Source organism: Lampris incognitus, chromosome 14 (assembly GCF_029633865.1).
Source record: "Lampris incognitus isolate fLamInc1 chromosome 14, fLamInc1.hap2, whole genome shotgun sequence".
Taxonomy (NCBI): Eukaryota; Metazoa; Chordata; class Actinopteri; order Lampriformes; family Lampridae; genus Lampris; species Lampris incognitus.
In genome coordinates, this window is record NC_079224.1 from 35007652 (window position 1) to 35030337 (window position 22686).

Here is a 22686-nt window from a genome sequence, read left to right on the forward strand (position 1 = left end):
TGTGTGTGTGTGTGTGTGTGTGTGTGTGTGCGTGGTCCTCACCGTGGCATCCTCCCCAGACAGGACTCCAGGGTTCTTGCTAAGGTCCAGATGTAGCAAGGAGTTTTCATCACTGGAAGACAGCGCCTGGGACAGCGACAACACACCTGAATGAAAAGAGACAGAAAGAGAGAGGGAGGCCATGAAAGTAATCGGGTAAACAGAAAGGTAGGAGAGGAAAAAAAAGATAAAAAAAATAATTTTTAAAATAAGAGAGCGAACTGAATATTTTTCAGAGAGAGAGAGAGAGAGAGAGAGAGAGAGAGAGAGAGAGAGAGACAAGAGGCAGAAGAAAGCCAACAAGTCCCATTTATGTGCATCATTGTTCATTGTATTACATCAACCATATAACCATCCATTTATTCAATACATTCAATGGACTTCTGAAGTGACTGAATAAACCACAGACATTTGTAATGCTCTGTGTCTAAACTCTCATAAGTAGCTACCTAAAACTAAACAACACAGCAGAAGCAGCCTCCATTAAAAAACCCAAAATCGTGACTTATGAACATAATATAGTATGACAAGAGCTTTTCAATGATGGAGAAAACCAGCTACCCTTTCACCATTATTGTTTTTTTCAATTCAATATCAATTATCCCCCCCCCCTTTTCTCCCCAATTGTACCTGTCTAATTACCCCACTCTTCCGAGCCGTCCCGGTCGCTGCTCCACCCCATCAGCTGCAGACTACCACATGCCTCCTCCGATACATGTGGAGACGCCAGCCGCTTCTTTTCACCTGACAGTGAGGAGTTTCACCAGGGGGAAGTAGCACGTGGGAGGATCACGCTATTCCTCCCAGTTCCCCCTCCCCCCCAAACAGGCACCCCCGACAGACCAGAGAAGGCGCTAGTGCAGCGGCCAGCACGCATACCCACATCCAGCTTCCCACCCACAGACACGGCCAACCGTGTCTGTAGGGATGCCCGACCAAGCCGGAGGTAACACAGGGATTCGAACCGGCGATCCCCGTGTTGGTATGCAACGGAATAGACTGCTACACTACCCGCAAGCCCCCAGTATCAAATATTCTACCCCAAGAGCTGAAAAAGTCAAAACAGATCAACACACAATTACATGCGCGGGCCCAGCATAAGTCCTCATTAAAATCTTCATGCAGGCACACAGCACAGCATGTGATGGTGGGACTGGAGAGAAAATATAGGCAGAATAACAAAACAGAAAAAAAAATAAAAATGCTAGCAAGTACAGTAGCAAGAGTGATGAGCAAAAGAAGTGGGAGCTACAAATGTTAACCAACGTGCCTTCAATGCAAATTTCTGCCATTGCACGAATCTCTGTGCCCGAGGAAAAGAGGCTGGAGGGAGCTGTGAAGCCAGCAAGGCACTAAAGCCCTTCATCTCTAATTTGGAGCAAATTAGGGGGCTATGGGCCCAGCTGGAGGAAAAGAGGGAACACGTTTTCTAATCCTCTATCTACCTAGCCATCTATCAGCATCTATCAGCACCGTCTGCCGCTGCGGCTAAATGCTCGGTGACTTCTTCAGAAACCATTCTGTGTGTGAGAGAGACAAATAGAATTATACTGAACACTTTTCTGTGTTGGTACCAAACGATAGTGTGTGTGTGTGTGTGTGTGTGTGTGTGTGCGCGCATGACCATTGTACATGTGCATGCACAATGGACGTTTGTGCATGTGTCGATGAATGTGTTTGTGTGGGTGTTTTAGAGAAAAAGAGAAAGAGTGAGATAGTAAGAGCAAGAAAGAGAGAGAGAGAGAGAAAGAGAGAGAGATCTATAAATATTCAACATAAAGCTCACAGCCGCTGCAATGTCACAACAGCATACGCCACTCAAGGTCAGAGCTGCCACAGTATCCCCTCTGAATCACTATTTCTGCCCACTCACTCCCTTTATAAATTTTTTTTAATTAAATTAAATAAAATCACATTTCCCATTCATAAAAGACAACGGCGGCAAATGTAGTAATTCAGCTGTCATCTTTACAGTAAAGCATTTGACCAAAATGAAACAGTTTACCCATGCCTCCTTCTCACCCTCCCCGCAAGCCTTCTGCAATTCAGCAACGGCTAAAATTATCCACAATATCACCCCCAACAGACCCTATGTCACTATAAAATATCAGGATATGGATTCATTAATTTGGATCAGCACCCATGTCAACATCATCCCTCCGAATCCTCTGTAATGCCAGCGGATAGGAGCATTGTCTGGGATAAAAGCGATAGAATTGGGACACTGGAGTGTTGACTTCACAGGCTTTCAGAATGGACACACAATAAACAACTCGTAATTCTGACCCGAATACAATCTGGTAGATGTATCTTAGATGCTGAACGTGCTTAGTAAAGTAGGGGTTTATGCTCATGAGAGGGACTGGGAGAGGCTGTATGCACACGTGTAATGATTTATTATTGCACTGGGTGTGGTAGGGGTTGTGTTTCTATTATGTCAGTGTGTTTTGTCAAACAGACATTAATATGCAGAAAATATAAGATGAATGTGCCTTTCCCCTTGTGTGTCCTTAAAAGAACTGCAAATCCATGTAGGTATTGACTTAGCAATTACTCATTCACATCTGTGTATCTGTGAGTTTGCGCATGTGTGTGCATGCACTGCAGGATCTGCACACACAAACAGCAAGTGTCTATCCTCGTCTGCATCGCTGTATAGTTTGGCATGTTTCGTGTTTGTCTACCAACATCTGTGCGCTGTGGTGACCACAAGGAGTTGCTGCAAAAGCCTCTAGAGAAACCGTTTCGCGGGGGCTCTATCTTGGATATGCTGCCGGGCAGCAAGTGATTGACCAACAAGAGTCATCCATATATCAGGTTCTGTGACACATTAACATTTGCTTTTCATATTTCGCAACACTGGCTAATTGCTCACAACATGTAGTATTAAAGTTTGTTCCAAAGGATGCTCTTTTCATACAAAAAGTTAATTTTTCCAATTATCAATACACTCCCAACTTACAAATTAGTCCTATACATTTTATCATTGCCACGGCATCAACTGTAAACAGTCATGTCATCCACACATTCAACAGAAGCATGCAGTCTGTGGTAAATTACAGTGCTGCAGCTGTGTGAACCTCAACAGGTGACCGGTTTTCTTTACGAGATGCAGAAAAGGGCACTTCAATTGGCCAGATATGCCGACAGCATGACTTAGGTTTTCAGTGCTGACATCTTTACCATTTAAAATTGTCCTACTCTGGGCGTCTGGGTAGTGTAGCGGTCTATTCCGTTGCCCACTAATATGGGGATCGCCGGTTCGAATCTCTGTGTTACCTCCCACTTGGTTGGAAATCCCTACAGATACAATTGGCCATGTCTGCGTGTGGGAAGCCGGATGTGGGTATGCGTCCTGGTCACTGCACTAGCACCTCCTCTGGTCAGTCAGGGCACCTGCTCGGGGGGGGGGGGGACTGAGGGGAATGGCGTGATCCTCCCACACGCTTCGTCACTCTGGCGAAACGCTTGACTGTCAGGTGAAAAGAAGCAACTGGCGACTCCACATGTATTGGAGGAGGCACATGGTAGTCTGCAGCCCTCCCATGATCGGCAGAGGGGGTGGAGCAGCGACCCGGACAGCTCTGAAGAGTGGGGTAATTGGCCGGATACAATTGGGGAGAAAAGGGGGGGAATTCCAAAAAATAAAAAAATTGTCCTATTCTGAACTGACAGAGAGCACTTTCTCTGCTGTAATTTACTCTGTTTCTGTTTCCGATAGGCGTAGTGGCTTCTACCTTTGGAGGACAGGGAGGTCTTGGAAAGGTTGAGGAGACGGAGGCCCTTGTTGAGGCGACACACCTGCTGAATCAGGTTGGACACACCTGGAAAGAACAGGAGAGAGGAGGAAACAGGACTAAGAAAAACTTCATTTGAATAAGCACAGACACACACACACACACACACACACACACACAGCTCATGCAGAGCTATCTGGCTCAGCATACGACACACAAAGAGAACAGAAAAAAAAAACTAATATCAGGCCAAAAACTCCCCTCTATCAAAATGCCCTTCGGCAAACAAACGCACAAACAAGAATACCATAAGCTTTGCCAACACACTCTCACCATCTCCCTGTCTCCCACATGCACACAGTAACAAAAATACCCGCAAGAATAGCACATGCCAAGCCAAACCATAGACCTGGTCGATTTATCCAAGCAGTCTTACAAGCCAAAAGAACACTTTCTAACGTGGGTTGTTGGTACGACTGACTTTTCATCAAAAATAAACTAACAAACTAATGAAACACGGCGAACTAGTTCACAATCTTTCTGACTCTTGTTTTTATTCTTTTAAAATTCTGATCTGCGTACTCTGTGTGCAGCACTTTGAGGAAAACTTCAAGAAGAGCACGCGCCCCTGTCAAGTGTTTAAACAGACATATAGTACACCTTCAAGGGTATACCAGATGTACATTTTAATTCTGGGTATTTTGGTGATGTCACTGGTGGTTGCTGGGGGGGCTTCTGCTTTTAATGCTGCACTACTACTACTTTCAGCTGCTTCCGTTAGGGGTCGCCACAGCAGATTCATCCGTTTCCGTCTCTTCCTGTCCTCTACATCTTCCTCTGTCACACCAGCCACCTGCCTGTCCTCTCTCACCACATCCATAAACCTCCTCTTTGGCCTTCCTCTTTTCCTCTTCCCTGGCAGCTCCATTCAGCATCCTTCTCCCAATATACCCAGCATCTCTCCTCCACACATGTCAAAGCCATCTCAATCGTGCCTCTCTTGCTTTGTCTCCAAACTCTTTATTTTTTATTTTTGGAATTATCCCCCTTTTTCTCCCCAGTTGTATCCGGTCAATTACCCCACTATTCCGAGCCATCCCGGTCACTGCTCCACCCCTCTGCCGATCCGAGCAGGGCTGCAGACTACCACATGCCTCCTCTGATACATGTGGAGTCACCAGCCGCTTCTTTTCACCTAACAGTGAGGAGTTTCACCAGGGGAACGTAGCGCGTGGGAGGATCACGCTACTCCCCCCAGTCCCCCCCCCCAAACAGGTGCCCTGACCGACCAGAGGAGGCGCTAGTGCAGCGACCAGGACACATACCAACATCCCTCTTCCCACCTGCAGACCTGGCCAATTGTGTCTGTAGGGACGCCCGACCAAGCCGGAGGCAACATGGGGATTCAAACTGGCGATCTCCGTGTTGGTAGGCAACGGAATAGACCACTATGCTACCCAGATGCCCTTGTCTCCAAACTCTTCATGCTTCACTACACTGGCCTAATTATCCCAAAAATATTTTCATCGATATGACTGGAGGTGACGTGTCAGAGAGGACGACATGAACCAGTAGCTAATAAGTGAAACGTCTTCACGGATATATACCAAGTCCAGTTGCACTTCATTCAACTCCTTTGGATAGCTAATAAGTGCTACTGGCATGCACGTCAAACTGACCCACGCATAATTTCTACACATACATGTAAATACAGCATGCATGCATGCATGCACACAACACATGCACACTTTATCCATGCCAGAGCATCAACTGCTGAATTATACAGAGCAGTAAGTTACTGTTACTGCAATTTCACAACAGTAATGGATGCACAGACAGGCCGGCTTTGACAGGATAGGAAAACAGAGGCACCCAGTATATCTGTGAGTGAGAAAATGAACTAAACGCGCCAATGCCAATGCACCAATAGTGAAAAGAAGAGGGAGAGAGAGAGAGAGAGAGAGCAAGAGAGAGGGAGAGAGAGCGCAAGAACTTGGAAAATAGAAGTTTTGTGCTATGGGTCGGAACATTGACTTTGAATTCTTTGAAAGCCCACAGAAGCGGCAACAAAGAGTGAGAAAGAGAGAAAAAGAGATAGAGGAAGAGTGATTGGACGGTAAAACAGGATGCACGCTGAGAGACAGAACAGTGGGAAGAAAGGGGGTGGCGGTTCACAGAGTTTGTACCTTGGTTGTCTAGTGTGTTATGTGCAAGGTTAAGAGAGTGAATCACAGAGGCCGGGTTCTCTGACAGGGCTGACGCCATCTTCTGGGGGAAATCCCTGCAGACAAATGGACCAGAAAAAAGGGGTTCAAAGAAAACAATAATCCAGTAGAGCCTCCTATCAAATACAACACAAATTCAACGATTTACAGCAGTTACCCGTAAATCACTAGGCAACCCAAAGAAGCTCCCAACAGTGCACCCCAAGTCACTTCATCAATACATTGGATCATTAGGACTTCAGGTAGCTCATCCAAATCAATTTTACTAAATGAGGACACCGTTCTGCATAATAATACCAATCATGCATATAAAGTTAAGTCATGAGAGGAAAACCCCTTCTTTCACAAGTGCAACAGAGAAAAAGAGAAAATGAAGGGGAGAGAGATCGCCGAAAGGCACATAGAGCACTGGGAGCTTTAATCAACATGAGATGTTAAGAGCAGGATGAAAGAGATGTGTTAGGTGAGGAAGAGGAGGGCGCCAGGAGCACCAGGAACTGGAAATGAGAAGCAAAAAGGGACATGTTTATCAAGGTATCTCATCTTGTTTCAGGTTACTTCAGTATGTTGTCGGTGCAAATTTCTTGTGTATGTAGATATGAAAAAGTTAACACAGCAAAACAATGGCTAGGAGTGGAGAATGGGGAGAAGACTGGGTGGCATGATGGCCCAGTGGTTAGCGCTGTCGCCTCATAGCAAGAAGGTCCTGGGTTCAAAACCCGGGGTTGTCCAATCTTGGGGCTCATCCCGGGTCGTCCTCTGTGTGGAGTGTGCATGTTCTCCCCGTGTCTGTGGTGGGTTTTCTCCGGGTGCTCTGGTTTCCCCCACCATCAGAAAGACATGCATGTTAGGGTTAATACTCCTGTCTGTGCCCCTGACCAAGGCATGGCAAGAAGAACTGGAGTTGGCCCCAGGTGCTGTACAGCAGCTGCTCACTGCTCCGAGCGACATAGCTAGGATGGGTTAAATGCAGAGCAGAATTTCAACATGGGGATTAATAACATATATCAAAATCACAAAAAAAATGCATGCGATGAAGATGATTGGAGAAAGAAGTTCAGGAGAAAAGAGATGTAGGAGAAGACAAAAGAAAGTGGAGGAGGTACAGGCGAGAGGACAGATGTAATAGTGACTGAAAGGTAAAGGGGGAGGTGAGGACATCGGGCAAACACCACGACTGTACGGGAGATGAAAGCGAGGACAAAGATAAGGAGATCAGTTATCAATAGATGAGAGAAGACGTACGATTTGAGCCCGGCATTCTCCAGCGTGAGCTCCTCCAGACTGTTGGACTTGCTGACCGTGTGCAGAACCTGGTCCACCACCTCTGACCCCTGGAGAACAGAACAAAAAGTTTTGACACGGACCTCCACAGATTAGCTCACACCGACACCAAGACGACAGGGACACAGAAGCTGAAAACCTGTTTTTGTGATTGGAAGGTTGCCAGCATTAAGCATACATTAACAATAAAAAAAAAAAGTGGGCAGTGAAAGTAAATAAGCAACAATTTAACCTTGGGCAAGGCACTTTACCCTAAAGGAGACTTGCAGTGTCACTGCATTGAGTTAACATCTGAGTGTAATGCTCTGGACACACTGGCTGCATCATTGCATAAAGTTGCATCAGAAGTTCAATTCACCCCCCCCCCTTTTTTTCTCCCCAATTGTATCCGGCCAATTACCCTATGCTTCCAAGCAGTCCCGGTCACTGCTCCACCCCCTCTGCTGATCCAGGGAGGGCTGCAGACTACCACATGTCTCCCCTGATACATGTGGAGTCGCCAGCCGCTTCTTTTCACCTGACAGTGAGGAGTCTCACCAGGGGGACGTAGTGAGTGGAAGGATCACGCTATTCCCCCCAGTTCCCCCTCTCTCCCGAACAGGCGCCCCGACCAACCAGAGGAGGCGCTAGTGCAGCGACCAGGACACAGACTCACATCCGGCTTCCCACCCGCGGACACAGCCAATTGTGTCTGTAAAGACGCCGACCAAGCCGGAGGTAACACGGGGATTCGAACTGACGATCCCGTGTTGGTAGGCAACGGAATAGACCGCCACGCCGCCCAGACGCTCATTCCATTCATTTTTAATGTAACATACACGAAGCAGAACTTCGCACACGTTTCTATTAATGGACAACTTGGATAAACCATTGCAGCCTTATAGCCCAACACCCACCTACAGAACAGGTTTAATGTTAGCTCAATTTTCTTGAGCAGGTTTTTTTCCCACGTCACATAAATCAAAAGAGACAAATAGAGCTGTGTCTTCAAAAAAGGGTAGGTAGACTGTCTTACCAAAAAACACACATCCAATACATCAGCCCTTAGAAACAAGAACTTTACTTCAGTGCACTTTGAATGTACCTCTTTAAACTAGAAATAAGGAAGTGTACTTTTATTTCCCTTTCGTTGTACTTCACAAAAGGTCAAATTAAGAAACGTACACCTAAACTTTTACTTTGTTGAAAACAGGCTGAAACTTGTATTTTAATATTTAGTACTTACAGCTTGTGGTGACCCACATCTATATATCGAGAGACATTCACCTAAGAGGACGGTGTACCTTTAAGGGAAGAGGCGAGGGGTCAGATAATGCACTTCCGCTTCCAGTTCACAGTCAGTTCAGTGTCGTTGTCGAACGTATGACATGCAAAGTTGGAGCTAGAAAACTACCTCGACTACGTCTACTCTCACGTCTCCTGTCTCGTTGTTTTCTAACTCCACATTGGTGACCCTGACGTGATCGAACTACTAATACGAGTATGTCTGACAACGACGACGCCGGTGCTAACAACATGGCTATTGCTAACGCTAGCATTTACACCGCTACTGTGAAGCTACCCGACTTTTGGCAGCATAATCCACGGCCGTGGTTTCAACATGTGGAAGCCCAGTTCCAGCTGAGAGGGATAACGCAGGATGCAACGCAGTACTTCTACGTAGTGGCGGCGTTAGACGCATCGACAACGGCGCGAGCAATGACGCTGTTGGAAGCTCCGCCAGCTGCTGGCAAGTACGATGCTATAAAGACATTCCTCCTGAAACTATTTGAACTGTCGGAGCTGGAGAAGGCAGACCGTTTACTGTCCCCGAATGGCCTCGGCGACGGCAAACCGTCTGAGTTAATGGAAAAAATGCTGTCTGTGCTGGGATCGGCTGATCCGGCCTTTCTTTTCACACACATTTTTCTGAGGCAGCTCCCCGCACCTGTACGCACAGCACTGGCCAGTTCTCCTCTCGCCGCCTCCAAGGACTACCGTTCTCTGGCTGCTGAAGCAGACAGGGTTTTCCTGGCCAACCGGCAACAGTTTGTGCATGCCCTGCTACCCCACCAGACCGCCCCACCACCACCTGTGTACGACTATATGGACACCGCGGCTGCGGTGACAGCCCGCCGCCAACCTGACGACGGGCTCTGTTATTACCATGCCAGGTTTGGGGCAAAAGCAAAACGGTGTCGCAAACCCTGCAGTTACAGGGTTCAGGGAAACGCCAAGGCCGGCGCTCGTTAAGGGCTATGGGCGCCGGCCGTGACTGCAAGCTGTTGTTCATCAGAGACTCCTTGTCGGGCCGACGGCTGCTGGTTGACTCTGGCGCTCAACGCAGCATACTACCAGCACAAGCTGTGGACACAATGACCGACAGTCACGGCCCCCAGATGGACGCCGCCAACGGCACGTCCATTCGGACGTACGGTATCAGACATGTGGACGTGTGTTTTGGCGGCCGACGTTTCGGCTGGGACTTTGTGATGGCTGCTGTATCCACCCCGCTCCTAGGTGCGGATTTCCTCTGTGCTTTCAACCTGCTGGTGGATGTTAAAAACTGTCGCGTGATTGATGCCGTCTCTTTTGCGTCATACCCCTGCACGCTTGGGGGCGCTGGAGCGCTGTGCCTCGCTAACACACTCTCCACCGGGGATCCATACCAACACCTGCTCGCAAATTTCCCCGAGCTCACCACACCCACCTTCTCCTCGGCGGTGGCCAAGCACGGCGTGGAACATCATATCACCACAGTGGGCCCCCCAGTTTACGCCCGGGCCCGACGCCTCGACTCGGCCAAGCTCGCAATAGCCAGGGAGGAGTTTTCGACTATGGAGCGCCTCGGCATTGTCCGCCGTTCTGACAGCCCGTGGGCTTCCCCTCTTCACATGGTTACTAAGGCCGACGGGGGTTGGCGCCCGTGCGGGGACTACCGTCGCCTAAACAATGCCACGACCCCCGACCGGTACCCCATACCGCACATACAAGATTTCTCTACCCACCTGGCGGGCGCTGCCATCTATTCCAAAATCGACTTAGTGCGGGGGTATCACCAAGTGCCGGTCCACCCACTGGATGTCCCAAAAACGGCTGTCATCACACCCTTTGGGCTCTTTGAGTTTTTACGTATGCCTTTCGGCCTTAAAGGGGCGGCGCAGACGTTTCAGCGCCTTATGGATTCTGTGCTCTGCGACATGCCATTTTTGTTTGTGTACTTAGACGACATCCTCGTGGCCAGCGCGTCGGCGGAGGAACACATGACGCACCTCACACAGCTGTTCGACAGGCTCAGCGAACACGGCCTCATCATCAACCCAGCTAAGTGTCAGTTCGGGGAGTCGTCCATCACCTTCCTCGGGCACCACATCACTCCACAGGGGGCCGTTCCCCTCCCTGCCAGGGTTGAGGCTGTCACCATGTTCCCCCGCCCCCGCACTGTACAGTCGCTGCAGGAATTCCTGGGCATGGTGAACTTTTATAACCGTTTCCTGCCCCGTGCCGCCCACATCATGCGTCCCCTGTATGAGGCCCTGCGGGGTAAGAAGTCTAAGGACGAGCTGGACTGGTCTTCGGGGATGGACGAGGCTTTTGTGGCCGCCAAGACCGCGCTGGCCAACGCTGCGCTGCTAGCTCACCCGTCGCCTGCCGCTCCCATAGCCCTTACAACGGATGCCTCCGACTACGCCGTGGGGGCCGTGTGTGAGCAGTGGGTGGAGGGGGGCTGGCAGCCGTTGGCGTTCTTCAGTAAACAACTCCGTGAGAGCGAGCGCAAATACAGCACCTTTGATAGGGAACTACTGGGTCTCTTCCTCGCAACCAGACACTTTAGGTTCCTATTGGAGGGCCGACAGTTCACCGCTTTCGTGGACCACAAACCGCTGACGTTCTGTATGGCCAAAACCTCAGAACCGTGGTCTGGGCGTCAGCAGCGCCATCTCCCGGCAGTTTCCGAGTTTACCACGGACATACAACACGTGTCGGGCAAGGATAACTTCGTCGCCGACTGCCTTTCACGGGCAGTTGTTAACGCCGTTCACTTGGGACTCGACTACGCCGCTATGGCAGCGGACCAAGCCAAGGACGCGACCGTTCAAGACTACCGGTCGACCCCTACGGCGCTACGGCTGGAGGAAGTGACGTTCGACGCGGCCAACACCACCCTCCTCTGTGACATCTCCACCGGTCAACCGCGCCCCCTGGTGCCTACTTCCTGGCGGCGCCAAGTTTTCGACACCGTCCATGGCCTTTCCCACCCGGGAGTGAAGGCCTCGACCAAGCTGGTGAGCGTCAAGTTCGTTTGGCCTGGGCTCCGTAAGGATGTTAGAGCCTGGGCCGGCTCGTGTGTGGCGTGCCAACGCGCCAAGGTGCACCGCCATACCAAGGCCCCTTTGGCGCCGTTTGTGGTTCCAGAGAGGCGGTTTGACCACGTCAATGTTGACCTGGTGGGTCCCCTGCCCCCCTCCCGTGGTTATACGTTCCTCCTCACTATTGTGGACAGGGCCACCAGGTGGCCAGAGGCTATTCCCTTGTCCTCCACGACGGCAGCAGAGGTAGTGCGGGCGTTCATCGGCTGCTGGGTGGCCCGTTTCGGCACGCCTGGTGACATCACGAGCGACCGGGGCTCCCAGTTTACCTCGGAGCTCTGGACGGCGGTCGCTGAGCACCTGGGGATGAAGATCCACCGCACTACGGCGTACAACCCGCAGAGCAACGGACTTTGTGAGCGGTTCCATCGGGACATGAAAGCCGCTCTGCAGGCAAGCCTCACTGGCTGCGACTGGATGGACCGGCTCCCGTGGGTCATGCTCGGCCTGCGTTCGGCCCCGAAGGAAGACCTCCAGACCTCCTCCGCTGAGCTGGTGTATGGCCAGCCCCTGCGGGTTCCGGGGGAGTTTCTTCCGGATAGTACGGCTCCCTGGTCGGCCGCCTCTCACCTCAGTGCGTCCCGGAGCGCTGCCGGTGCCTTCGCTCCCGTTCCGATGTCTCAACACTGCCTCCCCCGGTCCTACGTCCCCAAAGCTCTGCCATCGGCGAGGTACGTCTTCATTAGGCACGACAGCCATCGGTCCCCGCTGCAGCCCCCATACGACGGGCCCTTCCGCGTCCTGGAGGCGGGGGATAAGAACTTTGTGGTGGACATGGGGGGCAGGCCAGAGCGGGTCGCTATAGACCGTCTCAAGCCCGCTCACTTGGACATTGGGGAGCCAATGCAATTGGCCCTACCCCCGCGGCGGGGGCGCCCTCCTAGGTCGGCCCCGGCACCTGCCTCTGTTCCTGCTTCGGCCCCGCCTATGGCCCGGGTTTCGGCCCCATCTGTTTCCCCTCCTGTGAAGCGCAGCCGTTATGGCCGCAGGGTCCGCCCTCCGACTCGTCACCTGTTTTCCCCGTGACTTTGCACTATGTCATTGACTGTTCTGTTGTAGAGTCTATTTTTATGTTCATGACTTGCACTTTTGCTGTTTTGCATTGTTTTGTTTAGGTGAATTCTGGGGGGGCCTGTGTGGTGACCCACATCTATATATCGAGAGACATTCACCTAAGAGGACGGTGTACCTTTAAGGGAAGAGGCGAGGGGTCAGATAATGCACTTCCGCTTCCGGTTCACAGTCAGTTCGGTGTCGTTGTCGAACGTATGACATGCAAAGTTGGAGCTAGAAAACTACCTCGACTACGTCTACTCTCACGTCTCCTGTCTCGTTGTTTTCTAACTCCACAAGCTACACTTTCAGCTCACCAAATCTAGTACACTTGCAGACGCCTAAACCAGGAATCAGTTTAGAGTGGGCAGTGATAATTAAATGACTTCACTCCGGGTTCGGGAACGACGTGATTCATGTTCAATGGCGCATCGGTCCAAACCGACTGTAAATCAATTCCACTGGATCTGGAAAGTGCTCAACAATCTCAGAAAACACAATTTGATGGAGGCTCAAGTCTGCCAAATGCGCACATAAAAACGCTAAACCAGCGAAATAAATAAGCTGCCATCAGGTGCAACAGACAGACAAGAAGAGCGAAAGAAGAGTAAAGAGAAGTCAAATGCGGGTCAAAGAGGACAGATTAGCGTTCTGTGCCCGCTAGTTAGCAGCTATGCTACAGTACAAAATGGAGCCTTGGAGCTACAATCCTGAACATTTACCTGCAACCAAATGTCATTTTTGATTGATACCTTCTACGCCTACGCTATTTCAGCCCAAACCTTATCTACGAATGTCCAAATAATGAACGCTTTTGTAGTTGGTAATTCAAATGTTGATTGTCGGGTAGAATTTTCCGAGTTAAAAACTTTACAGCCCAAGGCGTTTAACGTGCAGGTCCAACTATGCAAATAGGCGTCCGCATGTTTTAAAAGATTTCAGAATTGTAGCTCAGATAAACTCCTACATGTCTCCATGTAACCCGAAATGTAAATTTCAAGAAAAAGAGATAGTTACTATGCGCATGTCTTTGCAGTAGAGCCTGGTAAACCACGTGTTGTACGCCATGGAAGCCACAATCACAGCAAGGTCCCTGGGATACACACACACACAAGATAAAAAAATCTTAAATTAGTAAACCTCATCTGCTCAAAACTTTTCCATGTCATTGATCCATAAATTCACATTAAAGTCAACACAACTATTTTTCCCGCTTGCCGGTAGAGGCAGTTCATCATTGTGACAGAGAAAACGTTATGGGCAAGGCTCCTTTCAAAAATACATGACCAATTCTTTGGCCTGGTCCCTGCTGGGGTAAAACCAAATAAATAAATAAACAAATAAATAAAAGGTAAAGAAAATGGAGATGGAGAGAGAGGGAAATAAAGGTCGATGGCTGGGACAGTGGATTATTCAATAAAGCCAGATCTGGATTCCAGCTACAGACCTGCAATAACCTCTTACACACAAAGACAGGACCTGCTGAGGGGGACTGTGCATTTGCGCGCGCGCACACACACACACACACACACACACACACACACACACACACACACACACACACACACACACACACACACACACAGAGGAGGGAGAAGGAGAAAGAGAGAGTGAGAGAGAGAATCCCATTAAATATAAATATTCTTATTATAACTATTGTTATAATTAAAATTCAAAGTTGATTTTTTGTGTGTGGAAATATTGCCAAAGCATCAACAATACAGCCACAGGCGTGCTAATAACATGGTAGCATTCATCACAATAGCAACAGTAATAGTAATTCATGGACCTCTCTCAGTTCACAACACTTATTTTTAAGATGTGTGGGTTTGTGTGTGAATGTACGTTTGCGCACGTGCATGTTTATTTATTACATCCATGATTCTACGATTGGAAATACTGCTTTGGCAGGATTTATGAAACAGTAACTTCATGCCAATAAAGCAACTCTGACTTTGAGAGAGATTTAGAAACCTCTACGGTCCAACTCAAACACAGCGCCTCTCTCTCTCTCTCTCTCTAGTAAAGTGAAAGAGCGCGATCAAGACAGACAGGGTGTGTGTGTGTGTGTGTCTTGCTCTCTCTCTAGTAAAGTGAGAGAGCGCCACACACACACACACACACACACACACACACACACACGCGGGCGGGTCTTGTTGCAGTAGCCAGGACATCAGATATCTTGGTGGAGCTACGTGGCCACAGGCTGTGTTCCTTTCTTTTTTTTCTTTCACAGATACTCCCAGCAGCCATCAGAGCACTCTCTCTGAATAAATCTAGGTCCTGAATAAGTGTGTGTGTGTGTGGGGGGGGGGGTGAAGTGTATGTCAAGATTCATTATCAACATTGCTGATTCATGTTTTGACAGAAGGACGTAGTTGACCTTTACGCAAGCTCCTCTTGCAGCCGTGTGCATTTCGTGTGCATGTGTACGCGTGGGCGTGCACATGACACAATCTGAGAATGATACACAGCACGCCGGGCACGCAACAGTTGTTTTCACACTTGCACACATCCGTGGTTTATCTCTGTACGTCATTAATGAGCCATAGACTACATCGGCCTTTTACACGCGACAATAATGAATCAGTTTCATCTGTTTTTTATTTAATTTCTTATTTTGTTCGTTTTCCCCCCCAAAGGACACCATCAAAGTTTTATCACAAATCACCGACAGCCGTCATAGAACACGACTTGCGTCCTGTAGGTAAGACAAGATGGGAACAGCAGCCTGTTGAGCTGTGGTACCAGATGGCTCTGCTGCTTCTCTGATGGAAAAGGCAAGATGAAGTGTGAGAAAAGTTGGGCACTTCAACCTGGATAATACCCACTGTGAGTGGTTGTGTGTGTGTGTGTGTGTGTGTGTGTGCGTGCGCGTGTGTGTGTATACTGCAGAGGAACTGTCTGCCAGAGTAGCTGTCGGCCGATCTTTGGGTCACTAAAGCGTAACGGCTATACTCCCTCTTGCTAACAAACACAAATATATGCAGACACAAAATCTCTTGAATTTCACACACATGCATGCACACACACATGCATGCACGCACACGTGCGCACACACACACACATGCACACACACACACATGCGTCTAATGTGTTCAACTGTCTCTTCCTGCTTTCTGTCTCCTGATTCCACCCCTCGAATTCCCTCTGTGACTTACGGTGTCAACCCTCTGTGGCTAGACCGTAGGAGGGATGTGCGTGTGTGTATAAGTGTGTAGTGAAGCAAAGAGATATCCATTTTCAGTCAGGAAAAATGAACTAAGAAAGCGCAGGATGGGTGGAAGTCAGCAGAAAAAGCAGGGTCGCCGTCGCTAGCTGTAACGATAGACGGGTACATTGGGCAGAGAGAGAGGGAATGAAACTGTGGAGGGATAAGAAAAAAAGAGTGATGTGCCACAAATAGCTTCTGGCAACCATGGTCAGGGAAAAGGACAGTTAAGATCCTGTACTTGAGTGTCAGCATCCTTAGACTGCTCACATCTTTTCCTTCGATCCACACCTGGCTCACTCATTACATTATATTACAGTCATTTAGCCGATCCCCCTGTTTTCATTCTCTGTATTCATATTAAGATTCTATCGCTTGTTTCCAGGAGCACTTTACAGTATGCATACTTTATAAAAAGGTTTATATGTGGTAATTAATTACATGATTAATGGTTAACAACTCAATTGTTAATGCATTACAAAAGTAGGAACAAGATATAATAGACTTTTTGGATTGCCAGGTTTGGAGATCAAACATTCTCTCAGAAACCGCATTATTAGAAAGTTGGTGGCAGTATTACGGCATATCCTCCAATAAAGAAGGATAAGAAGAAAATAGCAAGCCAAGGTAAACAACACATTTAAAACCAACTTAAATTAAGACTGCTTTTATGAGGTAGGAAATGCATTCAGCATGTTTTTAGACCTTAGGGACACACACAATGTGTTTGGGTGAGAAACCTTGAAGGCAGACAAAATTAAGTTGTTTACAAGGTGAGCTCCATTGGATGCCTTAAATATTTCTTTCTTTAGCAAAGACACCATATTTATTTCCAAATTTAATTAGAGGATAAACCCATTGAGATGCCCCATCTTGTTTTCAAGGGGATCCTCATAGACCAGCACAGCAAGGATGAAAACTGTGTCGGCTGGATATGATGAGTTTTCTCATTATGCTATTCTTTGTTACAGACAAGGTTGTTCCTCAAACTAAAAAAATAAATAAAAGATACCAGGGCTGCATTCTCCATCCTCACGTCAGGTGTAATATCTCTTTATTACACCCGGCATTCAATTTCTATACCCAACACTCATCCTCAGTACGTTAGCAGAAGCTGACGGGGAAAACAGAGTTTGACTTGAGAGAGACCGCCTGAGGTTGTAAAGCAGAAGTCATACGGCCTGCTAAAGGGAGTGAGCAGTGATTTGGCGAGCCTTCCTCTGATAAGCCCATCATACAGCCTCCAATTCCCACTTCCACCAAAAACAAACTGAACTCGAGGATAAGGAACTGATACACACTAATGCGCACAAGATTGCATCGGGAGAGGATTGTGATAGAGAAACATATGCTGGTTAGTAAGGTAAGGCGTCAGGAGGCGGCTGATGAGTCACACCATCTGGGAAGCATTGTCAAAAACCATCTTGATATGGGAACGATGCAAACAGTCTTTCAAAACACAACGGCGCTTTGGTTTGCTGAACCTGTGTTGATTCTGTCTCAGAGATAAACCAAACTGTCATCAGCGTATTGACAGATGAGTGTGGTTGAAATGGAGGGGAAATTGTGTCACCTGTTATCAAGATGGCTGAAATCCAAAAGGTTAAACTCCCTGTTGTCTTGAGAATGGTAGATAGTGTCGACATCCTGGGAGAAAGACAGGGAAGAAAAGACAGAGTGGAAGAATTTCAACAAAAAAAAAAAAAGTGAAATAAGTAAATATTAAAGACTAGGAGAGAAAGACACTGAGAGAAAGAGACAAAGAGAGACATATTGTAAGAGACTGCAGCAAAAGGAGATGATCATTGCTTTAATATCTATACAGGCTTATCATTCAAATAATAATTTCTCATGTTATTCCTATGGGTTCATAATTATTAAAGCCACTGGAAACCCTAATCTACAATAGCCTTCTAACTATGTAATTTAGAGTCTTATGTACATCATAGAGAGCATCTACAAACTATTAGAAATTAGTTTCAATCCAAACTCAAAATAGTGCAAGTTTTTGTAAAATTTCCTGATATAATAATAAAATAATGGAGTACATTTATATAGCACTTTATCTAGACACCCAAAGTGCTTCACAGTGCAGGGGGATACTCACTTCAACCACCACCAATGTGTAGCAACCACCTGGGTGATGCATGGCAGCCATTTTGTGCCAAAACACTCACCACACATCAGCTTGAGGTGGACAGGGAGGAATCACTGAGTGAATTACACAGAGGGATGATTAAGTGGCCAGATGGAGAGAGCCAGGTTGGGAATTTTGCCAGGACACTGGGGGACCCCCTACTCTGCAGTAAGTGCCATGGGATCTTTAATAACCACAGTGTGTCAGGCCCTTGGTTTAACGTCTCATCCGAAGGAAAGATATTGGGTTTGAACTGGGCGTGGCTATGCTCAGATGTGGAGCCAATTCGTCTCTATGTAGCCTTTTGCAATTAGCGAGCATGCTCCGGACGGGGTCGGCGGGGAGGGATTAAACCCCCTGCCACCTCCCCTGAGGAGAGGGGCAAGTCGGGTACCCGGAGGCGCACGGCAGGGACATCAAGGCGAGGCGACCTGCACTGCACTTTGTATGGTTCTGAGAGTTTTGTTTGGGATGAAGCCCGGAAAGCACCGGTGTTGTTTATAAAAGTGGGATACCTACAGTCTAGGGATACCTACAGTGAGACTGAAGAAGTCACTTAGATGAGTGATGAAACGTTTTGCCACTAAACTTTGTGTCTAGATGAATTGATTCAACTTTCTAGTATACTTAATTGATCATTTCATTTTTTTTAACCTGGGTCTTATTTTCGTAGTTTTCGCCATGAGTATGTCAGTTGTGATACCATTTTGGTCAATGACTTCATTGTAGAGATTTTTGACACTGGACCACCCACCGCTAGACTCAGCTTTACAATGGTGTGTTATGGGACAACTCAACACAAGCATCAGGTATGTTTCAACAAGTCCAATTTTACCCTGTTATATAAACCAAATAATTGGAAGTGAAAAACAAAACGTTACTATCTGAAGTGTCCAATATGATCAATGGTGGAAGACATTGCTGATCTACTTCCTGGTTCAACCTGCAGGAAGTAGAAGCTTTATACTTACTGTAGGTAGTAGCAACCATCCATAAACTAGCCGGCCAGCACAATAGAGAAGTCATAGATAATGGACAGCCATGGACACAGTCTGACTGAGACACTAGGGGGATTTGCTGTATATAGGACACATTTAACAGTCCTGTCCCCTTGTCCCATATGACACCGTTGTAAAGCTGAGTCCAGCGGTGGTCCCCTGTACAAAATCTGCACAATGAAGCCAGTTAGCAAAATTATATCATAACCAATATGCAAGATGGCAAAAACGACAAAAATTAAACCCGGGATGTAAAAAAACAGAAGAATCCTTTTAGGGAGTGTTTTCAAATGGAAAAACCCAGAGCCATGTTGTGCATTTATGTGGGCAATGCTCATAGTACAGAGTCTGCCAATCTGCGTGCATCATTTCAACTCGAGGGATGCGACTGTCTCGCTTTAACAAAGGCTAGCACAGTAACCTTAATCTGAAGTCTAGGAAAAACACGGCAAACTTCATTTCATGTTGCAAATGGAGAAAAAAGGTATTTGATTCTGTAAATGTATATCCCTCTTACCCACTGGACCTCCTCCTTGCAGCCAATTCCATTGTAGTCACACAGAGCCGCATAGGTCTCAGAGAAACCACCTAGGAGAAGGGAAGGAGGGAGGGAGGGAGAGAGAGAGGGGGGGTGAGGAGCGAAAATAGCGAGGAAGATCAGACCCAACCAGAAACAAGATGACAACAGAGCAGAGTAAAGCCGGGCGGAGGATGAGGGGAGGGGTTGATGAAAAAGAAAGCAGGTCGAAAGATGAAAGACGGAGAAACAGAAATACAGAGAGCGAGAGAGAGAGCTATATATGTGTGTATATATATATTTTGAGGTGAGATGAAAGTGTTGCACCACGAAAGTGCTACTCTTGTAGATTAATGGGATTTAAAGTCAAAAAGGAAGTGCATCCAACAACTTTCGTCCGTCAGCCTTCAGAATAACGTGGAGTAAGACAGTTAAGTAGGCGAAACACAAATGTGTAGGAATGCTAATCGTGCATTTGCACATATGTGTGTGCATGTGTGAGTGTGCGTGTGTGTAAACTGGCTGCTCACCACAGGTTTTCTTGGTGTCTGGTGAAGAGTCAGAGTTTGGTGAAAACTTGTGACCTCCATCGGAGAGCTCCACCTCTGCTCGACAGATAGGAGGACTGAGAGAAAGAGAGAGAGAGAGAGAGAAACTAATGGGTCTTATCCACATAATCAACATTCCCTTCAAAGTTAAAGGGCACGCTCGTGACCAGAAAGCATCCAATCTAAACATCATCATCTGATAGAAAAATGTGCTTTGAGTTCCACTTGAGTTTCCTTCAGTGACAACTGAAGCGTCATTGATAGATGAGATGATCTTACGTTCTGTGGCAAAGGAACCGGGGGGGGGGGCTGTTGGGAAGTGTCCCACAATGTTGGAAACAAACACCCCAAAATTATACCACGAGGCTAAAAAAAACCAGCAAATTTGAAACTTTTATTTTGAAAGCAGACACGGACGAGTAGCGGACACGGACAACGGTCCTACGGTAGCCTCTGTGCAAGCGGCAGTTCATACAACTGAAATGCCAACAGCAGCAGCAAAATTTAACATCTTTTGGAGAGTGGATGAAAAGAAAGAAGGGAAATGTGCGTTGGTTGATAGGATACTCGTATTTTCAGTCTAGAGCTGTTGATGCTAGGCTAACGCTAGCTGAGCTAACACCGATACACTCTTGCTAAGTAAGGTTATTACTATCACCAACGTTGGCTGGCGAGAGAAATGGTCACCAGCCTGTCACATATTTCCAAAGGGGGAAAACGATATGAAAAACTAAATATTTAACTGGAAAACAAATCCACCTTACGCCGCATCAAGTAGACGTCAACAATGTATGAAAAGCAATCTCTAATAATAATAACACAACCAACGGGATTTCAATATGACTCCGGCTTTCCCATGAGCATTGTTCTATACCTTTTTTGTGTCAACTGCTTTCATATCAGAGATCAGATGAGGCGGAGGTGCTTATGGAGGACAGGGAGGGCGAGGCAGCACTGAGCTGCAGGTAGGTTATGTTTGCTGTATAAAGGGTTAGGGGATATATGCAAAACTCATTCTTAGCTGTCCGATAGGCTATTGTCAATGATTTGTTAAATAAATCAACCAATCAATTTGAAAGTGATCAGTAACTTCATCATTGATTTAAAAGATACGCTCTGACCACATGAAAGTATTTTCTTTTACATTTTCCATGAATAAAAAAAACCCCAGTACATTATCCCTCCATCCATCCATTATCCAAACCGCTCATCTGACATAGGGTTGCAAGGTACTGGAGCCTATCCCAGCAGTCGTAGGCAGCAGGCAGAGTGACACCCTGGACAGGGATCAGTCCATCACAGGGCCCCCCCCCCCACACCTATGGACAATTTAGTATGGCCGATTCACCTGACCAACATATCTTTGGACTGTGGGAGGAAACCGGAGCACTTGGAGGAAGAAACCCACGGAGACATGGGGAGAACATGCAAACTCCACACAGAAGATGACCCGGGATGACCCCCAAAGTTGGACTTCCCCGGGGCTTGAACCCAGGACCTTCTTGCTGTGAGGTGACCGCGCTAACCACTGCATCACTGTGCCGCCAGGACATTGTTATTAAATTATATTAAATAATAATGTAATTTAATATTGTTAATTTTATCAAATTATATTAGAGTTGACAGTGGAGTTTTTAACTAGATTGTTCAGCACAATTTGGAAAGTGAAAGGATGCCTGAGGAGTGGAGAAGTAGTATACTGGTACTGATTTTCAAGAATAAGGGGGATGTGCAGAGTTGTAGTAACTACAGAGGTATAAGGTTATCAGCCACAGCATGAAGTTATGGAAGAGTAGTGGAAGCTAGGTTAATAGGAGAGGCGATGATTAGCAAGCAGCAGTATGGTTTCATGCCACAAAAGATGTGATGTGATGTTTGTGTTGAGAATGTTGATTGAGAAGTATATAGAGAAGGCCAGAAGGATTTACATTGTGTCTTTGTGGACTTAGAGAAAGTATATGACAGGGTGACAAGAGAGGTGGTGTGGTATTGTATGAGGAAGTCAGTAGCGGCAGAGAAGTATGTAAGAGTGGTGAGGTTTGCAGACAGTGGTGAGGCAGTTTGCAGACAGATGGGTTCAAGGTGGAGGTGGGATTACATCAAGGATCGGCTCTGAGCCCTTCCTCGTTTGCAATGGTAATGGACAGGTTGACAGATGAGATAAGGCAGGAGTCTCCGTGGACTATGATGTTGGCAGATGACACTGTGATTTGTACAGAGAGTAGGGAGCAGGTTAAGGAGAGCCTGGAGAGGTGGAGGTATGCACTGGAGAGAAGAGCAATGAAAGTCAGTAGGAGCAAGACCAAAAACATATGCATGAATGAGAGGGAGGACAGCGGAATGGTGAGGATGCAAGGAGTACAAGTTGACAAACGTGGATGAGTTTAACTACTTGGGGTCACCTGATCGAAAAGCTGAGCAAGCTGGGCCTTAACACCTCCCTCTGCAACTGGGTGCTGGACTTCCTCATGGGGAGGCCACAGTCAGTGCAAACTGGCAAGATCACCTCCAGGACCATCACACTGAGCACCTGCACTCCATAGAGCTGTGTGCTCAGTCCGCTCTTGTTCACCCTACTGACTCACAAC

The 22686-nt window shown here is 47.4% G+C and overlaps 1 protein-coding gene across 1 annotated transcript in view; it reads right to left on the minus strand.

The window, feature by feature from the left end:
* Nucleotides 1-22686, minus strand: part of carmil3 (capping protein regulator and myosin 1 linker 3) — a 130098-nt gene that overhangs the window by 71833 nt on the left and 35579 nt on the right. Inside the window, exons 6-13 of the mRNA XM_056293867.1 lie at nt 20081-20175; nt 19551-19621; nt 17472-17545; nt 13705-13780; nt 7247-7335; nt 5963-6057; nt 3777-3863; nt 43-146 (exon numbers count right to left, since the gene is read on the minus strand). Of these exons, the coding sequence (XP_056149842.1) occupies nt 43-146; nt 3777-3863; nt 5963-6057; nt 7247-7335; nt 13705-13780; nt 17472-17545; nt 19551-19621; nt 20081-20175 (691 nt within the window). The remainder of the gene's footprint in view (nt 1-42; nt 147-3776; nt 3864-5962; nt 6058-7246; nt 7336-13704; nt 13781-17471; nt 17546-19550; nt 19622-20080; nt 20176-22686) is intronic.